This window comes from Archocentrus centrarchus, unplaced genomic scaffold (assembly GCF_007364275.1).
Source record: "Archocentrus centrarchus isolate MPI-CPG fArcCen1 unplaced genomic scaffold, fArcCen1 scaffold_86_ctg1, whole genome shotgun sequence".
NCBI classification, from domain to species: Eukaryota; Metazoa; Chordata; class Actinopteri; order Cichliformes; family Cichlidae; genus Archocentrus; species Archocentrus centrarchus.
The window spans coordinates 20,456-42,024 of NW_022060296.1; the positions used below are offsets into that span (position 1 = coordinate 20,456).

Below are 21,569 nucleotides of genomic sequence, written 5' to 3' on the forward strand. Positions count from 1 at the left end.
GGCTTCTGGAAGCTGCAGTCACCCACACACACTTCTTTTCTCCCCCAAAGGTTAGGGTTGGGGTTACGGTTGGGTTGGGGTGACCCTCCACAGCTCTTCTTCCTCTGCACTCTTCTCCAGTTTCTGCGGATTTAACCACTAATTTAGTAAATGAGCTGTAATGAGCTGCATTTTGTGATTTTTAGTGGAAGTGTTTCCCATGAAAACTACAGAATATTAATCTTCCCACTTCTCCAAGGAGCGACTTGTTACTGCACATTAACATGCTTAAACTAACATTTTGGCTTAACAGCGATGAAACGCAGTGATTTGCGGGGATTGGCTCAAGACAATGACGTCACGGTCTCTCGCTGTCTCTCCTGCTCGCTCGCGCTCTTTCTTCGCAGCGGAGAGGTGCGCGAGACGGTTCAAGCTCCGCGGGCAGATTTTTGATTTCAGTGCGCGAGCCGGAGCTGCCGCCAGTATTATTATTATTATTATTATTATTATTATTATTATTATTATTATTATTATTACAAAAAGCAGCTGATTGACACAGCATCACACAGACAGAAACTACACTATTAAAACTGAGTAATTCACAGCACAAAGAAAAACCAGAGCAGAAGCAAAAGGATTCCAACACAATGTAACTGTGAGTGCGCTCGACGGAAGCATCAGGAGGACTACCGGAGGCTGAGAGTCGGTGGGAAACTTAGAGGAAGGAAAACAGCGACACGGAGAAAGAAGGAAACAAAGTCCCGTCTTGGCTGTTGTCGGTGCAGCGCCATGAAACATGAGTAACGACAGTAACGGAGTTTCAGGGCTGCAGCCTGTCTGGAACATCAGCGGTGAGTGATGCTGAGAACATCTGCGAACATGTGCCCATGTGTGGGGACACTTCGTGCTGATGACAGCGGGTTCATCATGAGCCACAATAACAACCACACAAACTAAACAACTACATAGTTCTGTGTGTGTGTGTGTGTGTGTGTGTGTGTGTGTGTGTGTGTGTGTGTGTGTGTGTGTGTGTGTGTGTGTGTGTGTGTGTGTGACCCACGCACGCACGCACACACATGCCATCATGTCATGTTGTCGCAGGGCTTTCTGGGTGAAGTGAGTTTGTTTGGGCAGAATTGTAATGAATTTCATACAGATATGAAAAAGCCAGCAGCAGCCTACATAAACACAAATCAATATAAGCATGCAGTGATGGGTGTGATTTGGCATTAATAAAAACATTTTAATAACTAACAGCACATTACAAAGGACTCAGTGTTCCATTATTAACATACAGACACTATTAAAAATGGATAGAGTGTCTCCAAACTGCAGTAAATAAATAAGAGCTGTATTTGGTTTTAATATTTATTAGTAGTAATATGCATGCGCAACTGATAAAATGTGCTTTGATCAGCAGGTAAGAGATTATTTAATATTCACAGGAACATCCTTGGGGGTGTGTGGGGGGTGTGGGTGGGTGGGTGGGGGGGGTTGGATTTAATGAAATGCCTTTATCATGGTCATATTAATATGTCTTTCCTCAGCTGTTCTGCTGCTACATTTCATATGTACAGAAAAGCACATTAAATGCAAAGGTTGCAATATAGATCCAATAACATGATTGACAGCTTTCAGTTCTTGATAAGGGGCTTGATGTATCAACTCCTCTCTTCTCCATTTTCTCTCATTTCTCCCATCTTCTCCCTCCATCACTAAGTCATCTCTTCTCCTCTCTTCTGTCTTCCCCTTCCTTCCCATCACACCGCTCGGGTTCTGATTGGTGCTTGGAAAGCAGTCTTTGGACTGTGTGTACAGTGTGTCTGTATGTACAAGGCGCCTGTAGTACAGCAGGTTATCTACTAATTGCAGGGTTGGCGGTTTGCTTCCTGGCCTCTCCCTGTGCCAGTTGCCCTTGGGCAACACACTAAAGTCCAAATTGCTCCTGATTGCAGACAAACATGTTGTTCTATGTAAAGTAAAGTGCTTTTTATGACCTAGCTCAGGTTCTGTATAAGCTGCTGTGCTTAAACTGGCAGCAGCAGCACAGAGTGTTCATTTCTTTGATGTGGCTCCTGCTTAAGTGATTAACAGAGAAAGCTTTTGTCTGAGCAGAGTAATGTCGCAACAGGCTCTTCTTTATCACCTCTATATGTAACTGTACGGATTACAGTGGACATACAGCTGCTTCTTTATGTTCTTCATAGAGGTTATTAGCTCGTTATACACAGAAGGAAACAATACACAACATGTTCACACACACTCTGTAGAAAACAGCCTGCGAGCTGCACTGTTACATACCCACATGCATACACACTCAAAGCAACTGAACAAATAAATAAATGCATTTTACATAATAAGGAATTTTCAAATACTAAAAATAAAACTTATGTTAGACTTTGAGGTGGTTTGTGTAACGGTGCTTTTGGGAAATGAAACTGAAATTTTAGGTTACTTTGTAAAAGTGAACTACCTGAGACATCATCACTGCTACCTGCCTCAGAGATGACATCACGTTAGCAGGTAATGCTAACGTGATGAAGAGGTTTGTGGTCAGTGAAACCAGTTTCCAAAGATGTGAAAGGTGGTGCAGAAGCAGCCTTTACATTTTAATAAGAATCTGAAATTAATAAATAAAACAGCACCCCCTCATTTTCAGCCACAGCGGTAGATTGTATTACAGCTGTTGGTGTCTGACTCCGCCCTGCAGTCGTGCGGTGTCTCTCAGAGCTCAGTGCTGGGCCCTCCTCGGTGTTCCTCGGGGCTGATTATTAACAGTTTCAGGGTTAGAGGTCACAGAGTCTGTGGGAATCTGACTGTCCAAGCTGCTACACTGACTCAGTGCGAATAAAGCTTTTCAAGGTTTTGCTCGCCCACAGTGCTACAGCCATGAATTAGGCTGTTCAAACCCAGTGGCTCTTTCACATCAGCCTTTATTCTTCGACGTACATGTAAAAGAGTTTTTTTTCCATTTTAGAAAAATCGATAATCTAAGACGTGTAATTCCAAAGGAGGAGCTAGATAAGCTTATACTGTACACGAGTCTAATATTGATGCACTTTTCTCCTTAATCTTTGAAGGCTGTTCTGAATGCTGCTGCTAAGTCAGACAGTCTCGTCACACCCTGTTATTATGTCTCTTCACTGGTTCCCAGTTGGGTTCCAGTTTAACGATCTCTCCCTGACATACATGATGTATATGGCTGATCTCTGATCAGAGCTCCTTATTGCACTCTGTCAGGTCAAAGCATCAAACCTGCTGTAAACCTTCACTGCATCAGATGGCTTTTAACTCTGCTGAACACGTTTCTATACACCAGCATATGGATTACACATTTATGATAGTTAGTTACAGCAGGCGGTGCTTTTAACTCCAGGATTATTCCTTCTTCTTGTTGTTCTCTTCATTTGTGTTTGTATGATAGTTTTTTATTTTCTTTTTGTTTTTTTTAGCATTTTGGTCTTCCATTATTGCTTTGTGTTGTGAATCACTCTGTGTGTGTGTCGTGTACCGCTGCGTGGCCTGCAGGATCGGACCCCAGCACAGGGCTCCAGAGACAGGATTTAACTCCGAGTGCTCAGATTTGTTTGCTGGCCCTCTCAGGGAAACATAGAGAATAGACAGGTGGCCTGATCGGGAACCAGAACTCCACAAACACATGGAGGAAACCAGAAACATACGGCGCACAGTCAGTGACGAGGACACGACAAAGAACAATATATGCACTCACCAGGCAGCCAATCAGGGAGATCGAAAACAGCAGCTAAACCAATCAGTGAGACTAGATACGCAAAAGAGCAAGACCCCAACTAAACACATGAATACACTTAACACGAGGCTAAACACAAGACACACAAACACAACACAGGCAGGAAATATAATCAATAAAACCCCAGGAAACAAGTCAAGGACTACAACAAGGGTCCAGGAACCATGACACTTTGTGACTCTGTGAAATTTTAGAAAGATTCACAAAGTTTGTCCAGGTGTGCGTGAGTGTTATTGTGGACAGCTGACAATGCACAGATGTGATCACACCGAAGTGATAAAGCTCGTCTCCTGCAGACGGTCAGAGAGGCTGACACCTCTCACCAACAATGCTACAGGAGCAAAGAGGCTTGTAGCCATATTTCATCATTAATGTGTATATGAGGCGCTCTCTAAAAACTGGGACGTGGAAACTTTGATCGTCTATAAAAGCTGAAATGCTGCTGCTTTATGAACTAAATGAGCTTCCCAGCATTATCTACCAGAGCTGGAAGTGAGTGGCACTGAAAGCACCACAGCAATAACAATAAATGTAATTATATGTAAGACATTTGTTTTTTATGATGACATATAGCATCAGCAGGATCCCACAGAACCAGTCTAACAATATTCAACAATGCTGAGAGATTAATAACGAAATGGTTACACATGGTTTCTCTTTGTGTCAAACTAACGTCAGGAATTTAACATTTATTCCTTAAACTGTAGAAGCAAAGATGTGATCAAATAGTAAACACAGTAAATATGAAGCAGCAGCAGTGGAAGAATTATGAAGCCTCTATAAAGCCAAAATTACATATTAATCTGCAGCTTGACCTGTTTAGTGGTAATGTCCTCTGAGCAGCTGATGATCATGTTGATCAGTTTAGGTGGGTGCTGTTGGAGGATGCTGAGTAAGAAGACAGCATGGACACCCTGCAGCTACTGTTACACAAAGGAACTCAAAGCTGTGGACAAAATGATGTGTTTATATGCGTGAACACTTCAATTCAGATACACTTCTGAACCCTCCTGAGTACATAGGTGAGCTCACAGTATCATTCAGAGTGTTAAAACAAACACACTTTAATACACTGATGATGGCAGCTGAACAAACAACAGGAAGAGAGATGAAGGGTCTGATTTTGTGTTGAATATGTTTGTAACTGAAGGAGATGTTACAGCAGAGGTCACAGTGCTGTCCTAACATGTGGTTTCATTCAGTCATAATAAAATTACAGTTTGTGTTTTAAGAAGACTTTTTCTTTTTTTCTGTCCATCTGAAGTGATCAAAGGTTTATTGATTAGCAGCCAGAGCACGGTCTTTACCAGGCTGAGGAGCTTTGTGGGGAGAGGGTTATATTTAGGGTTAGTGACCTTTAGGCAGTGTTAGAGCGTGGCATGCTAAATGTTTATTATCCTGTGTGACGTATCTTTATTTGAAATATGATCACAGCAGGGATGCAGCTCTGCCATGTGCTCGAGTTCAGTCCTGATAAAAGCTATAAAATATCTATACATTCTTCAATAGGACAGTTTTGTTTTTGTTTTTTGTTTTTATGTTTTTTTTTTTGGGGGGGGGGGGGGGGGGGGGGTGCACCCTGGATCAATACAGCTACAAACCAGAATCAGAGAGAAGACAGTCATTTGTAAAAGCCATAAACAGATGATATTGGTACTAACACGTGAGTTTTTACTACACAGAACTTTATGTAAACCTACAGTTTTGACACATGTAAGTAGTATTTGCAGTAATCTGTCAGCAGTGAGTCCTGTTTTTGTCTCTCTCCTACATCCTGTCTCACCTCAACCACCCAGCAGATGTCCTCAGTTTTCCATTCTTCTCCATTCACCTGTGCACACACCCACCTTACCTGCTCCTGTTGTGTCCCACTGAGCTCAAGATCACAGTAAAGAGGAGACCTGGCCCAGGTGTAAACTTTACACCTGCATTACATCATCAGCTGTGCCTTTGTTCTCTCTGAGCTGTTCGCTCCGTATTCATCTTTGAATTCTGATTCTCCTGTTTGTCGAGCAGCAGCCTGCCGGGCCGGTTCCTCTGTCTGAACTTCCTCCTCTGTCCTCTTATATTCATCACAGCAAGTTTGACTTCATCCGAGTCAAGAAAATGTCCCACACAAAATTCCCATAAACAGCAGCAGCAGTATTTCACTTCCACAGATGTGTCCATGTTTTGGACTGAAGTGCCTGCACGCAGTAAGATGCACCTCTTGATTCTGTTGAGCCCCCCCCCCCCCCCCCCCCCCCCCCCCCCCCACACACACACACACACGCACACACACCAGAATTCAGTCGTATCAAATTAATAAATCTTTTTTTTTAAATGCTCGTATTCTGAAACTCATTTTCTGTTTGAATTATAATATCAGCAAAAACTGTCACTGATTTACAAGGAATGAAAAATAGTTAACTTATAATTAGTTTTAAACCATAAATTTGTTTCCATAACTGTGATTAAATCAAATTTAATGCATTGTTACTTTTTTTTTTACATTTCTTCTTTCATGAAAAACTCTCTATGCAGGAGAAACTGCTTGACAAACTAACATTTTAATATTTCACTGTTACAACAGCTCACATATACTAAAAACTGTACAATAAAAATCTGCAATGGTGAGGTCGTTGCTTGCTGGCGGTGCAGACCCAGCCTCAGTGAGCCGACTGCTGCTGCAGCTACATTATCATCAACCTGGAGGAAAACAAAAACAACCTTTTAATAATTTTTATGTTCCTTATTTTTGAAACATTGACAAAAGCTTGAAGGTCACAGTTCAAGTCTGTGAACAATTTCAAAATCCTTCACTTTAAATTTCCGTTTACAACAACAAGGAAAACAAGACAAAACAAACAACAACCACAATAATAAAAAAAGAAAGAAGGAAAGGACACTTCCTGCAAAACGAATCGACTCTTTAACCATTTTCTGTTAATCCAATAATCTTACACGCTGTGTTTGATTGACAGATACCCATTCTGACCACAGGACTGAAAACTTGTTCATCTGTATATGGACTGTTTATGAAGTAGTTTATGAAGGAAATTTAAGGAAAACCAGGAGCTTGCATAAACCTACTATTCAGCTGCAGTGGGCCCAGACATACATGAAGACTCATTTTCAAACAGTCTTGCTTACCGATGAGTGCCGTGCAGCCCTGCATGGTCCAAATGGATGGAGTTGTGGATGGGTGGTGCTTGGCCACCATGTCCCAACAAGGGTGTGACATCACCAAGGAGGTGGGGAGAGCTGCTGGGCCCCTTTTGTGTCCCTGAAGGTGTGAAAATGACCTCAGAAAAGTACGGAGAGTTTCTGAGTGATTGCTTTCCTCCTCCTTCATGCATGACAATGCACCATCTCATGCTGCAAAGAAACCCTCTGTGTCACTGGCTGCTGTGGGCATAAACAGAGAGAAACTCGTGATGTGGCCTCCATCCTCCCCTGACCTCAGTCCTACAGAGGGCCTTTGGAGTATCCTCAAACAGAAGATCTATGAGGGTGGACGTGGTCCACATCAAAGCAGAAGCTCTGGGAGCTGATTCTGACCTCCTGCAGAGAAAGTGAAGCAGAAACTCTCCAAGAACTCACAAGTTCAATGGAGGCATGACCTGAGAAGGTGACATTAAAGAAGGGGTCCTCTGTTCACATGTAACTTGGCCTGTTACAACGTTTTTGACTGAAATAGCTTTTGACTTCAGTAAATGTGACCTCCTAATGCTGCGGCACACTGCACTGTAAATTCATGAAACTATCCCAAGAAGAAAAATACAACAGGCAGAAATTTTTCAGCTCTAACTAATTCTCCAGTTTTTTTTCTTGACTTTAGACAGAAAATGTTGCAGCATCAAGGGACTTCATCCTCACTCTGGCCCGCAGGGTTGGCAGCAGTCCATATGAACTGGACGAGCAACCAAAAAAATAAAGATTATACAGGCGACCCATTTCTTAACAATTCTTATGACAAATTTCTTCTTTATATTCCCACTGATGCTTCAGGTGCAAATATGACATAAACAGCAGTGTAGGATGCAAATAAAGCCGAGGTTAAGGAAAGGTTGCTCAATGTAAAAATATGAAAAAGAGTGCTGTGATGGGTCAGAATTAGCTCATGAAAACATAATAAATTTCAGCCATTTTTTTAAAGCCAGAAAACATATTTAGTTTTTTATATATTTAGTTTTGAATGGATAGAAAATAAAGCCTAATGCTACGCCTGCTTCTGTCTGAGCACACGAACTCCCAGAAAGCTGAAAGTGAAGCAAACATCCAAATTTTTCTGTTTTTGTCCGAGGCTTGGGCAGGTCGCCTGAGCCCAAACACAATAAGCACAGCATCCTTTCTCAGCATATTATTTTATAAATTGGTTTATTGTGTGTTCCACTGAGTTACTAAGCAACTGAAACTGCCTCACACATGTTAGAGAAAAGTATTTGCTTCTTTACAGTCATTTGTTACTGTCTCAATATTTGTCTTTGCTTGTTTGTACGGCGATTTCTCCAAAACGTGTTGATCATAATTATTGATAGATGTAATCAGTGGCTTTGTTTGGAGTAGAGCAGGGCTGGTCTCTGCCATTGTTTCACAGAACATCAACATCAACATGTGGCGATAACCAGCTGGCCTGCAGGTGTGGAGATGGGTTTCAGGTTGTTTCGAAATTTTGATGCACTTCCAGCACAAATGCTTCGAACATTTGTGTGTTTCACACGTCCTCACTGTGCCCGTCACTACCTGAACCTGTTTGTTTCTGATGTTGTCACATATTTAGAATTCTAAAGTGACAGTTTCTCTCTCTCGTGAAAGTTGATGAGTTTGTAAACCTGAAAGCCTTTGGGCCTTGGTTCTAGGATCCACAAAGCATGACTGCTATCACCGTACAGGAGAACAGAATTATGGTAAATGGTAAATGGACTAGTTCTTATATAGCGCTTTTCTACTCAGTATTAGCACTCAAAGCGCTTATACAACCTGTTTACATTCACCCATGCACTCCTATTCATACAAGCACTTCCATTTTTATGAAGCTAAGTGCTTTTTTAATTAACTAACATTCACTCACATTCATACTCCGACAGAACGGTCGGAGAGCAACTTGGGGTTAAGTATCTTGCCCAAGGATACATTGGCATGTAGCCCGGAGTAGCCAGGATTCGAACCGCTGACCTTCCGATCAGTAGGTGACCTGCTCTACCTACTGAGCTACAGCCACCCCACGATTTATGATGTGCCAAGATCAACTAAAATGCCCACAGTGGACTGGAAAAGTTGGTGGACTATCCTAACGCAGACACTCTAAGCTGGTAGGCTGATGGTTATCTGATGGATTAACAGGCATTGTCTTCAGCGGCTGGGATCCGCTCCACTGTGGGTGTGGGTGCAGCATAGCCATGCTTGGTGCATTTAGACTGGAGACAAAAGAAGTGCTTTGTTTCACCTGCAGCCTACAGATTGATGTCATTGCCTTGTCACTCAGTTCTCATTCTTCCAGTCGTTCTTCTCAAATCTGTCAGTGCAGAAGGTTTTCTAAACATTTTCTTATGTGGCAGACATGAGCTTCTTCTCAGGAAAACGCTCACTTAACATAACTGCCTTCAAAGTCTGCTACACGAGTCCTGACAGTAGCTTATCTCATGGCATATTGTTCTCACCAGTTTTGGAGTGGTTAGTCAAAAAAAGCAATGTATTACACATTCCCCATTACTTTTCTTAAGAGTAATGCAGTACGTTACTTAATTGCTCATCAGGGAAAGTAATTTGTTTCGTTATAACTCGTTATGTAACTCGTTATTTTGCATTGGCCCATAAAATGACCTAAAATACATTGTCACATAATTACCAATTAACAACATAAACCTGAGGCTGCAGTTTCACACACCAACACAAGTCCCTGTCCTAATGAGTACACACATCTGAGTTTTCTTTAATTCATACATATGTTCAAAAAACCAACAACACAAAGCAAAAAACCAGCCCAAAGAGGCTGTGATTCTACTGTACATGTAGAGGCAGCAATGCTGCAGGCATGACTGCCTTTGTTACCTGTTGAGGTTCAGGCTCTGGCTGCTGGGCTGGGGTCAGCACCCACTCAGCTTTAACATCATTCCTGGTTCTTTGCTATCTTTGCGTTAGCATGCGTTCTGTGCAGCAGATCCTTTAAGTCCTGGAAGCTGTGAGGTGGGGCCTCCATGGATCAGACTGGTTTGTCCAGCACATCCCACAGATGCTCGATTGGATTGAGATCTGGGGAGTTTGGAGGCCAAGTCAACACCTCAAACTCACTGTTGTGCTCCTCAAACCTTTCCTGAACCATGTTTGCTTTGTGGCAGGGAGCATTATCCTGCTGAGAGAGGCCACAGCCATCAGGGAATACTGTAGGTGTCAAAGTAACATCCACATGGATGGAAGGACCCAGGGTTTCCCAGCAGAAAATTGCCCAAAACATCACACTGTCTCTGCTGGCTTAGCTTCTTCCTGTGGTGCATTCTGGTGCCAGGCGTTCCCCAGGTAGGTGATGTGCGTACACCTGACCATCCACATCAACTGAAAGAAAACGTGATTCATCAAAATGAGCCAGCTTCTTCCATTGCTCTGTGGTCCAGTTCTAATGCCCACTTCTGGAGCTTTCAGTGGTGGACAGGGGTCAGCATGGGCACCCTGACTGGTCTGCAGCCTCATACACAGCAAACTGTGATTCTCTGTGTATTCTGACTCCTTTCTATCAGAACCAGCATGAACTTTTTCAGCAGTTTGAGCTACAGCAGCTCGACTGTTGGATCAGACCGCACGGACCAGCCTTCGCCTCCCACGTGCATCCTTGGCTGCTCATGACCCTGTCGCTGGTTCACCGCTGTTCCTTCCTTGGACCACTTTGATAGATACTGACCTCTGCAGACCTTGAGTCCTTCTTGGCCATATCTTTATAGAAGAATTATGTTATATTTTAATGCCAATGACACTTTTTACCTGGATGAAGGATATATAAATGTCACTGTTGTCATGGCCGTGGAGGAAACGGGCGAGGAAGGGCAAACACGCAGGACACCAGAGGTAAACGTCACTTAAAGGGTATTTATTTACGTAGGGAAAAACAAATACAAAAACCTTGGAAGGGAGACGAAGGGAGACGACGGGCAGACACAGGGAGCACAGGAAACACACGGGCACACAACGTCAACGACGCGACAAAGAACAGATGGAAACTGAGGGCTTAAATACACACTGGGTAATCAGGGCAAGAGAAAACAGCAGGGAACAACAGGTGAGGCAAATGAAACTAATTACACAGGGGAAGCAAAGCTAAACACAAAGCACAGGGAAATCACACTGGCAAAATAAAACAGGAAGTGATAAACCAAGGAACACGCAGACGAGTCACAACACTGGGAACGTGACATCAAACATACTGGGAGGACAGACTCAGGAAATAAACTATAAACACAAAACGCTGGGCCAACGGCCCAGGACATGACAACTGTGCCAAAAACTGCAGCTTCTATCTTGTGACAGGATTGTTCTTTCTGGCTCAAGATGACTTGATCCATGAGAAATATGTCTGAGATATGTTTGAGAGATTAGAGGCCAGCAAATCATTTACAGCAGTTTAAGTACCAGCAATCATTTTTTGGCAGATAACTTGGATCACCTTGTGGCAGATGATCAATTTTTAGCACAAACTGCAATCGGCTGATTGCAGCAAGTGTGCAGGAAGAAGAGAGCATGTTTCTATGCGCCCGTCAGGCAGATCACTGAAGTACCACAAGTAATTACATAATTGTACCTGTAATGTAATTACAGATGTAGTACAGCAACACATGAGATTAATGCATTACTGGAAAACATAATGTGATTTCTTTGGAACATATTTCGCTTCCATTTTTATTGTCCAGACCAGTAAGACACTATAGTTAGTAATTAATTATTACTACTATTGTCAGATTGTGAAAAGAGATGCACCTACACTGCTTCCATGTTGTAATGGCCTAGTTTTGTGATGATACAGCTTATGCATTGCAGCATTTACAGACTGCATTTGTGTCTGAACGAGTGCTTTTGTGAACTGCAGATGTTGCTGGTACAGTCCCAGTGAGCTGCCATCAAAATAAACACAAAGGGATGTAACGTTGGAGAGCGGAGGAAGGGTAGGATGTAGAGGAGTGATAGTGGAATTAGAGGATGGGGGTTTGGCAAGAAGCAGATGAGGATTTGTGCAAGCGACCCAAAACTACAGTAGAATGGACAGTTAGCCTGGTAATACTAATACTCACTAATGATAGATTACTGCACTAGGTGAATTAAAGAATTAGAATGATGTGGTTAACAACTACTGAAGACTGACCACTTCATTTAGAGTGCCTTCAGTTTACATGTAACCCTGTTGTCTTGATAATGTAATGTACAGTCATTTCTACCATAGTAATTTCCTCAGAACATCATGTGTTGAGTTACACAGATTATGACAATAATTGGCAGACATGGCAGAAAACAGCACTCACTCAAAGAAGTGATGGATGCCATGAATCTGGTGTTTTACAGCTTTAGGAAAGCACAGTACAGCTCACAGCCAGGCCACGCAGGCTATGAGTTTAATGGGTTACACATGCCGTACACTTCACTCTTTACAGCTTCATACATACTTGGCATAAATCTGCTGCTGCTGCAAAAAGGCTTCCTAACCAGTTTAGATGTCTCCAGTTTAGATATGAGTGAACATTAAAATAATTTTCAGTGTGTAATAGTAGGAGAGGCAAATTACAATAAGCAGTATTGGACGAGAGCTTATCTACTCCAGCTTCAGTAGAAATGTATCTGTGCAAATCTCTGATGTGTAAGTCATCCCATTATCTTCCATTACAGCTTTGCTACTGGGAGTACAAGTGCTGATGATCACAAAACAAGATTTTAAAGTATTAATTGCATCCTGGTGTAATCACTGTGGTGGATGTAGGGATAAAAACAAAACATTGTTTAAATCCAGGGTTCTTAAAGTGTGGCCCGCGGGGCTATTCAGGGCCCTTTAATAGTTCATGCAGGTCCATCAAGTAAAAGCATGCTCTACAGTTCATATCATACTACACTGTAAACCCGGATAAGTTGAATCTACTTAAAAAAACCAAGGTAACTCATTGCCTTAAATTTTTTAAGTAATGAAACAGTTCATTTACCTCAGCCTATTAAGTAAGCACTACTCCATTTCCAATTGAACTAAATTGTATGTTCTAATTGACCAAACTTATATTTTATAGTTCATGAAAAAATAAAATGTCTTTTGGTCTCTGGAGCTTGAAAAAGGCGACTGGACTTCTTTTTGTTTCTTGAAGACGTTTCACCTCTCATCCGAAAGGCTTCTTCAGTTCTCAACCAAAAGGTGGAGAGACCCAGGTATTTAAACCCCTGTGGGCGTAGTCCCCGGGAGGTGGTTATGACCCTCTATTGATCATGTGCGTGAACACATGTGCCCAGGTGTGAAGGGGGCGTGGGTCATATTTAATCAGTGGTTTCAGTTGAAACCAATTTAGGACTCCGCTCCATTGTTTCCTGTGGCCTATTGAGGTCACTGGAACAAAGGTGTGAATGGGGGTTGAGACGTCTGGGAAGGGAGCTCAGGACAGCACTGTAAGCGGGGGAAAGTTGGTGACGTAATCCACCTCCTCTGTTCAATGATGGTTGTTCACAGTGGACATAGATGGCTTCTTTCACTCCTCTTTCAAACCATCTGTTTACCCTGTCCAAAATGTGAACATTGGCATCCTCAAAAGAGTGCCCTTTTTCCTTCAGATGCAGATGTACTGCTGAATCTTGTCCTGTCGAGGTGGCTCTTCTATGTTGTGCCATTCGTTTGTGAAGAGGCTGTTTGGTTTCACCAATGTAGAGGTCCGAGCACTCTTCACTGCACTGAACAGCATACACTACATCGCTGATCTTGTGTTTGGCGGGTTTGTCCTTGGGATGAACCAGTTTTTGTCTTAGGGTGTGACTTGGTTTGAAGTATACTGAGATGTCATGCTTGGAGAAAATTCTTCTGAGTTTCTCTGACAAGCCTGACACATATGGGATGACAATGTTGTTCCTCTTGTCCTTCCCATTCTCTGTAGTTTGTGTTTGGCCTTCATTCCTGTGCATCTTAGCTGATTTGATGAAGGCCCAGTTGGGGTAACCGCATGTTTTGAGGGCTTTCTCAATGTGTGTGTGTTCCTTATGCTTCCCTTCTGCCTTAGAGGGAACACTTTCCGCACGGTGTTATAGGGTCCTGATCACCCCAAGTTTGTGTTCCAGAGGGTGGTGGGAGTCAAAGAGGAGATACTGGTCTGTGTGTGTGGGCTTCCGGTAAACTTCAATGTTGAGGCTTCCATCTTCCTCGATAAGCACCGCACAGTCCAGGAATGGTAACTTGTTATCTCTGGTGTCCTCCCTGGTAAAACGTATGTATTTATCCACTGAGTTAATGTGACGAGTGAAGGCTTCTACTTCTTGGGTTTTGATTTTGACCCAGGTGTCATCTACATATCTGTACCAGTGGCTAGGTGCCATCCCTTTGAAAGAACCAAGAGCTTTACTTTCCACTTCCTCCATGTAAAGGTTGGCTACAATGGGAGACACTGGGGAGCCCATGGCACATCCATGCTTCTGTCTGTAGAATCCATCATTGTATTTAAAATATGTTGTGGTAAGGCAGAGATCTAAAAGTGCACAAATCTGATCTGGGGTGAAGCTGGTTCTGTTCAGTGACCTCAATAGGCCACAGGAAACAATGGAGCGGAGTCCTAAATTGGTTTCAACTGAAACCACTGATTAAATATGACCCACGCCCCCTTCACACCTGGGCACATGTGTTCACGCACATGATCAATAGAGGGTCATAACCACCTCCAGGGGACTACGCCCACAGGGGTTTAAATACCTGGGTCTCTCCACCATTTGGTTGAGAACTGAAGAAGCCTTTCGGATGAGAGGTGAAACGTCTTCAAGAAACAAAAAGAAGTCCAGTCGCCATTTTCAAGCTCCAGAGACTACTATGGTAAATGGTAAATGGACTAGTTCTTATATAGCGCTTTTCTACTCAGTATGAGCACTCAAAGCGCTTATACAACCTGTTTGCATTCACCCATGCACTCCCATTCATACGAGCACTTCCATTTTTTATGAAGCTAAGTGCTTTCAATTAACTAACATTCACTCACATTCATACTCCGACAGAACGGTCGGAGAGCAACTTGGGGTTAAGTATCTTGCCCAAGGATACATTAGCATGTAGCCCGGAGTAGCCAGGATTCGAACCTCTGACCTTCCGATCAGTAGGTGACCTGCTCTACCTACTGAGCTACAGCCACCCCAAACTATGACCTGGATGACTGAGAATCTACACAGACAAAATGTCTTTTGATCAATCAATCCCCCCCTATCCTGTATGGCTGTGTGGGGGGGTGGGGGCTGGAGTCCATCCCAACTGACAGGGCAGTAAGATGCAGGGTACACCCCATACAGGTCACCAGCCTGTTGCAGGGCTGACACAGACAACCATTCACACCTGTGGGCAATTTAGAGAGACCAATTAACCTAACCCCAGTAACTGGATGTCTTCAGATTGTGGGAGGAAACCCACACAGTCAGAGGGAGAACACACAAACTCCACACAGCAAGAGTCCCGGGCTGGAATTGAACCCAGACTGTCAGATAGCTATTCTAGCTGTGAGGCAGCAGTGCTAACCACCACACCACCATGCTGCCCAGTAACACAAATATTTTTTACAGTGTTGAACTGTGTCTGTTTAAATTTGGTAAATAAACATGATAAAACTCAGCCCTGCTGAATGCTGGTAATTAACATTTACAAATAACATTTGTCCATGGAACAATAAAAAAACTATATGAGAGAGCGTTGTGAACAAAAACACCAAATGTCTACTATTCCAAACAGTGAGAGGCCTGGGCCAAGCTGGAATTGAACCCAGACCTTCTAGATAGCATTCTACCTGTGAGGTAGCAGTGCTAACCATCAGGCCACCATGCAGCTGTGCATTAATCCAGTCTGTTAAAACTGGTATAAACTAGATCTTTAGCAGGTGAAAAACTTGATGATATTAAGTTGTTTGAACTCAAACACATGATTACAATAAGATAGACCATCAAAAAGTACAGCCTACTCAGTATTAACAAGTAATGTTCACATTCTAGGCAATTTTAAGTAATATGAACTCAATATTTTTAAGTGGAATCAAAATCTGGGTTTACAGTGTATGAAGGCTGCACAGAACAATACTATGGGAGTATTTCTCTTTATTTCAAACTCTTCTAGTCAGCTCACCCTCTGTAACATTAACAGGTGTTCAAATTCAATTCACTTTCATTCATGTAGCAACAAATCACCACAAGGCCCTTTGTGCTGTAAGGTAACAGCCCCACAATACTACAGAGAAAACCCAGCAATCAAACAGCTCTCTATGAACGAGCATAATATTCCAGAAAGATAATGTGCACACTGCTCTGGGTGTCCTCTGAATCTCATAATTCAGCAGGTATTATTGCACACACTGTGGACTGGAGTCTGTTTTTCCAGTGTTGGTGGATTTCTTGCATTGTTCTCCGGGTTACCAAACAGTGGAACCTTTGAAGGTGTTTGAAGATGAAGATTTCGAATTTTGTCCCCTCTCATTGTTCCACAAAATCACTTCAAATGTGGACATGCTAGTAACTTAATTCTGTTAACCGTTTTATGTTGTTAATTAGGGCTTAAGCAATGTTTTTGTTGTTAATGTAACTTATGTATCTCTAATTTACAAGTTTAGACTTAGACTACTGCTTACTTTGAACTTTACTTATATACAGGTCATTTGATTTTTAAGAGGTGCTGTCCTTTTCTCAGGATCCACTGCTTTTAAGTTAGTATTTTATGCAGTATTAATATCTGTGATGTGTAGTGTTTGTAGGTTTGGTCAACCTGAAATTGCAAAATATTAACTTCCCAGTTGTGTTTTCCAACAAAACAAAGTGTATAAAGGGATTTCAGACATTGTCTGATTCATAACAGAATTCTCCCTAATTACTTATTTAAAACAAATGTTAAACACAAATGTGTTTTTGTGTCTCAAACGTGTTTTTTCCATGAAGTCATACTGGGATGTCTGCTGAAACTGATACATAGGTTTAATAATTAAAGAATCATTTATAAATGTATGCTCTGAACACAGTTACAGTTTTCTACAAATATGCTACTCATGCATCAAAGCACATCCAAAATTAGTCAGCATACAGCCTCTGTATGCTCGTCAGTGACAGCGCTTTAGCAAACATGCTGTCTTGTTAGATACTATGTTTGCAATCCACGTTATAACTGGTTTGTCTCAAACCTCATTAAATCTAATGAATCTGTTGATGAAACATTCCTCTGATGTTACATGGTAATAGTGGAAGAGCATTCTGAATGTGAATTAATGTGAGATGAACAATTACTCCTTTATGATATTAGCTTTTTGTACCTCATAAAAGTCTCAGCACCAAACCCATGATGGACCAGTAATTAGGATAATGCTACTGGCTGTGCAATAGGATGGTGTGGTTGAGTGTGGGTTTGCTCTATTCCACTCATCCAGCAGAATCAGCAGTGGACCCACTGGGGCTTGTTTGCTGGAAGATTCATAGAGCATCTTTCTTCCTTAAAGACCACAATTCTTCCTCTTTTTGAGTCTTTTCCCATCAATAATGAACATGTACAGGTGCTGGTCGTAAAATTAATATATCATGAAAAAGTTGATTTATTTCAGTAATTCCATTCAAAAAGTGAAACTTGTATATTATATTCATTCATTACACACAGACTGATATATTTCAAATGTTTATTTCTTTAATTTTGATGATTATAACTGACAACTAATGAAAACCCCAAATTCAGTATCTCAGAAAATTAGAATATTACTTCAGACCAATACAAAAAAAGATTTTTAGAAATGTTGGCCAGCTGAAAAGTATGAACATGAAAAGTATGAACATGAAAACTATGAGCATGTACTGCACTCAGTACTTAGTTGGGGCTCCTTTTGCCTGGATTACTGCAGTAACGCAGCGTGGCATGGAGTCCATCAGTCTGTGGCACTGCTCAGGTGTTATGAGAGCCCAGGTTGCTCTGATAGTGGCCTTCAGCTCTTCTGAATTGTTGGGTCTGGTGTATCACATCTTCCTCTTCACAATAGCTCATAGATTTTCTATGGGGTTAAAGGTCAGGCAGGTTTCCTGGCCAATGAAGAACAGGGATACCATGGTCCTTAAAGCAGGTACTGGTAGCTTTGGCACTGTGTGCAGGTGCCAAGTCCTGTTGGAAAATGAAATCTGCATCTCCATAAATTTGGTCAGCAGCAGGAAGCATGAAGTGCTCTAAAACTTCCTGGTAGACGGCCGCCTTGACCTTGGACCTCAGAAAACACAGTGGACCAACACCAGCAGATGACACGGCACCCCAAACCATCACTGACTGTGGAAACTTTACACTGGACCTCAGCCAGCGTGGATTCTGTGCCTCTCCTCTCCTCCTCCAGACTCTGGGACCTTGATTTCCAAAGGAAATGCAACATTGACTTTGATCAGAGGACATAACTTTGGAGCACACAGCAGCAGTCCAGTCCTTTCTGTCTTTAGTCCAGGCGAGACGCTTCTGACGCCGTCTCTGTTCAAGAGCGGCTCGACACGAGGACTGTGACAGCTGAAACCATGTCTGCATACTGTAACGTCTGGGTTGTGTTTGGTGGTGAAGAGGAGGCAGCGGGCGTACTTATCAGGCAGCCAAAAAACGCACAACCACACTGGTACTGGGAATTCCACAGTGTTATACTTTAATAGAAGTATTCTTCACTGGGGTGGCTGTAGCTCAGTAGGTAGAGCAGGTCACCTACTGATCGGAAGGTCAGCGGTTCGATTCCTGGCTACTCCAGGCTACATGCCAATGTATCCTTGGGCAAGATACTTAACCCCAAGTTGCTCTCCGACCATCCTGTCGGAGTATGAATGTGTGTGAATGCTAGTTAATTAAAAGCACTTAGCTTAGTATAAACATGGAAGTGCTTGTATGAATGTGAGTGCATGGGTAAATGTAAACATGTTGTGTAAGCGCTTTGAGTGCTCTGACTGAGTAGAAAAGCGCTATATAAGAGCTAGTCCATTTACCATTTAACCTTGTATGCCCGGTTGAATGGCTGCTGCATTATTATACATAAAAACAAGCAGTGCTCATACAACCCGCGACAAATACAAAGATTTAAGTAAAGAAAATTAGAAGTCCGCCTCAAGCCAAATGTCCGTGTGCAAAACGTTTCTCCCACGCTCTCTCTACAGAGGAGTGGTGGCGCATAATCATCAAAATTAAAGAAATAAACATTTGAAATATATCAGTCTGTGTGTAATGAATGAATATAATATACAAGTTTCACTTTTTGAATGGAATTACTGTAATTTTACGACCAGCACCTGTATATTTTGAGGTATAAAAAGAAGTTTGGGTCATAATGCAATCCTTCCGTCTCTGAGCAGAAAAAAAAAAACACAGACAGATCTATTAGAGCACAAAACATCATTTTTCAGCGCTACATGGACACATCCCAGAATCAAAACCAAAAAAGTGCACTAGATACAGGGGAAGACACGTGGGCAAATTATTGACAGGCCGGGATTGACCCCGTACCGCCTGCACCACATCATATGTTTGTGGTCGCCGGCTTCACCACTAAGCCACCCAGGGGCCCCAATTTGGATTTTTTTAAACAAATATTCCTTTCAGTGCCAAATCTCTGCCCATTCGTTCTTGTTTTGCATATATGTTTGTTTTTCTGTAAACATTATCTCAAATAAATACAATGGTAAAAATAAAAAGTTAACAAACACTTTAAAAACATATCAATTCTCAATGGGGAAAATAATCCTGTTGCATATCTACACTGATATGTTCTGGGTAATGTGTTGGGAATGAAAACAATGAACCAACAGAGGCTGAATTCAAAGACATCCCAGAAATGAAACTGGAACAATGATGCAGCAGACTAGAACATTTTGCCAGAATTTCAATGCAGCAACTCTAACTGGTCCTCAGTAGTTTGTGTGTCCCCTACGTGCTTGAATACATGCCTGACAACATGAGGGCTACTAATTAGATGATGGTGGAGGATAGAAGATGGTGTCCTGGAGGATCTTCTGGACAGTCTGAAGTGAAACATGGTGGCGTTGGACTGAAACATAATGTCCCAGAGGTTCTCTATTGGATTCAGTTCAGGTGAACGTGGGGGCCAGCCATTGGAATCAGTTCCTTCATCCTCCAGGAACTGCCACTCTTACCACATGAGGCCGGGCTTTTGTTCTACACCAGGGGGGAACCCAGGACTCACTGGCAGTCAGGGTAAATGGTAAATGGACTAGTTCATACTTCTACTTGAGCACCCATAGTGCTTGTTAATCTAGCCTGTGGAGGTCTGTGTGAGGCATGGATATGCCTCCCAGGCCATCACTGACCCACCACCAAACCACTCATGCTGAATGATGTTACAGGCAGCATAATGTTCTCCATGGCTTCTACAGACCCTTTCACATCAGTCACATGTGCTCAGGGTGAACCTGCTCTCAAGTGTGAAAAGCACAGGGCTGCAGTGGTGGACCTGCCAATTCTGGTGTTCTGTGGCAAATGCTAATCAGGCTCCAGGCAGTGAGCAGTGGGCCATGTTTGCACTTGAGCATCTCACCCCAGAGGTAGGTGTGGTCTTTGTCTTACAATATAAAGCTCCTTGAGGTACCTGTTCATTGTTATCTATATAAATGCAATTGAATTGAATGTAGTTCTGCAGGGAGAAGAATAGATGGCAATGTGTTGACTCCTTGACCTCTTTTGCAGTTCAGTTGCACTGACATATACTGCCCTGAGTATCCAGAAGCAGGAATGAGCCCACTGCCCCACTTTGTTTGGCAGGTTGTAGAAGAGGGGAGAGTGTAGGACCCCTGATTGATGATATAAGCTACTTTAAATGTGTTCTTTCTCCTGATGATGGCATGATGGCCTCACCACGTTAATGTGCTCACTGACTCCCATAACCCTCATGGTAAGCTTCAGAGGGAAAACAGACATGGTACTGATAGAAGTTGGTGCCGCTGAGTCGTAGCACCAGATCAAGCCCTGTAATTGTCTAATTCCTGTCTTTGGGAAGGAAAAGCAGAGCAGAGATCGTCTCTATAAACTGAGAGCTCTTTAGCCTGAGATGGGCTGAAGTGTGTATGATGATAACGCCCTTACGGCTGTCAATCACTCTGGGTGGTGCAGGCGGTTGAGTGGTCATAGAATGAGCTCTGCCAAGTCTATTTCACCGGTTCACTATCTCAACTGATCACTATCACCACAATTAGCAAGGGGGCTCGGCTAAAAGTACTAGCAAGCAATTGTCTGAAGAATTTTGTAAAGTAGGAACAGAAGCGAGAGATCCTGGCATCCCAGAAATGTTTACTGACACGTGTTTGAAATTTAGGGATTGATGACAGAGAAACTGGCATCATGGTGGCAGGAATGCTTGCTGATGCATTTTCCAAAAGGAGGGCTGGAGGAGAAAGAAACCGGCATCCTGATGATAGAAAAACTGTAATGGAGGAACAGCTGAGGGCAGAACTGGGCTGAATTTGTTGTCAGAAGAAGCTGCGAGGAATAGTGGAAAGAATTTTGTAAAACTGGCAACTCAGTGGGCTTCCTTTTCTATTGATTGTGTTTGTCTCTGCTGCCTGTTGCTGACAGGTGGGCAGAGCTGTGAGGCATGCTGTTTCATGCAGTTTCAAGAGACTCACCTGGCCTCGCCTATATAGACAGAGAACCAGA

The 21,569-nt window shown here is 42.6% G+C and overlaps 1 protein-coding gene across 1 annotated transcript in view; it reads left to right on the plus strand.

Moving 5' to 3' along the window:
- The first annotated feature begins 739 nt into the window (after nucleotides 1-739).
- The window catches only part of LOC115777925 (muscarinic acetylcholine receptor M4-like), a 57,626-nt gene continuing 36,796 nt past the window's right edge, over nucleotides 740-21,569 (plus strand). Inside the window, exon 1 of the mRNA XM_030725948.1 lies at nucleotides 740-830. Within this exon, the coding sequence (XP_030581808.1) occupies nucleotides 776-830 (55 nt within the window). The 5' untranslated portion in view covers nucleotides 740-775. The remainder of the gene's footprint in view (nucleotides 831-21,569) is intronic.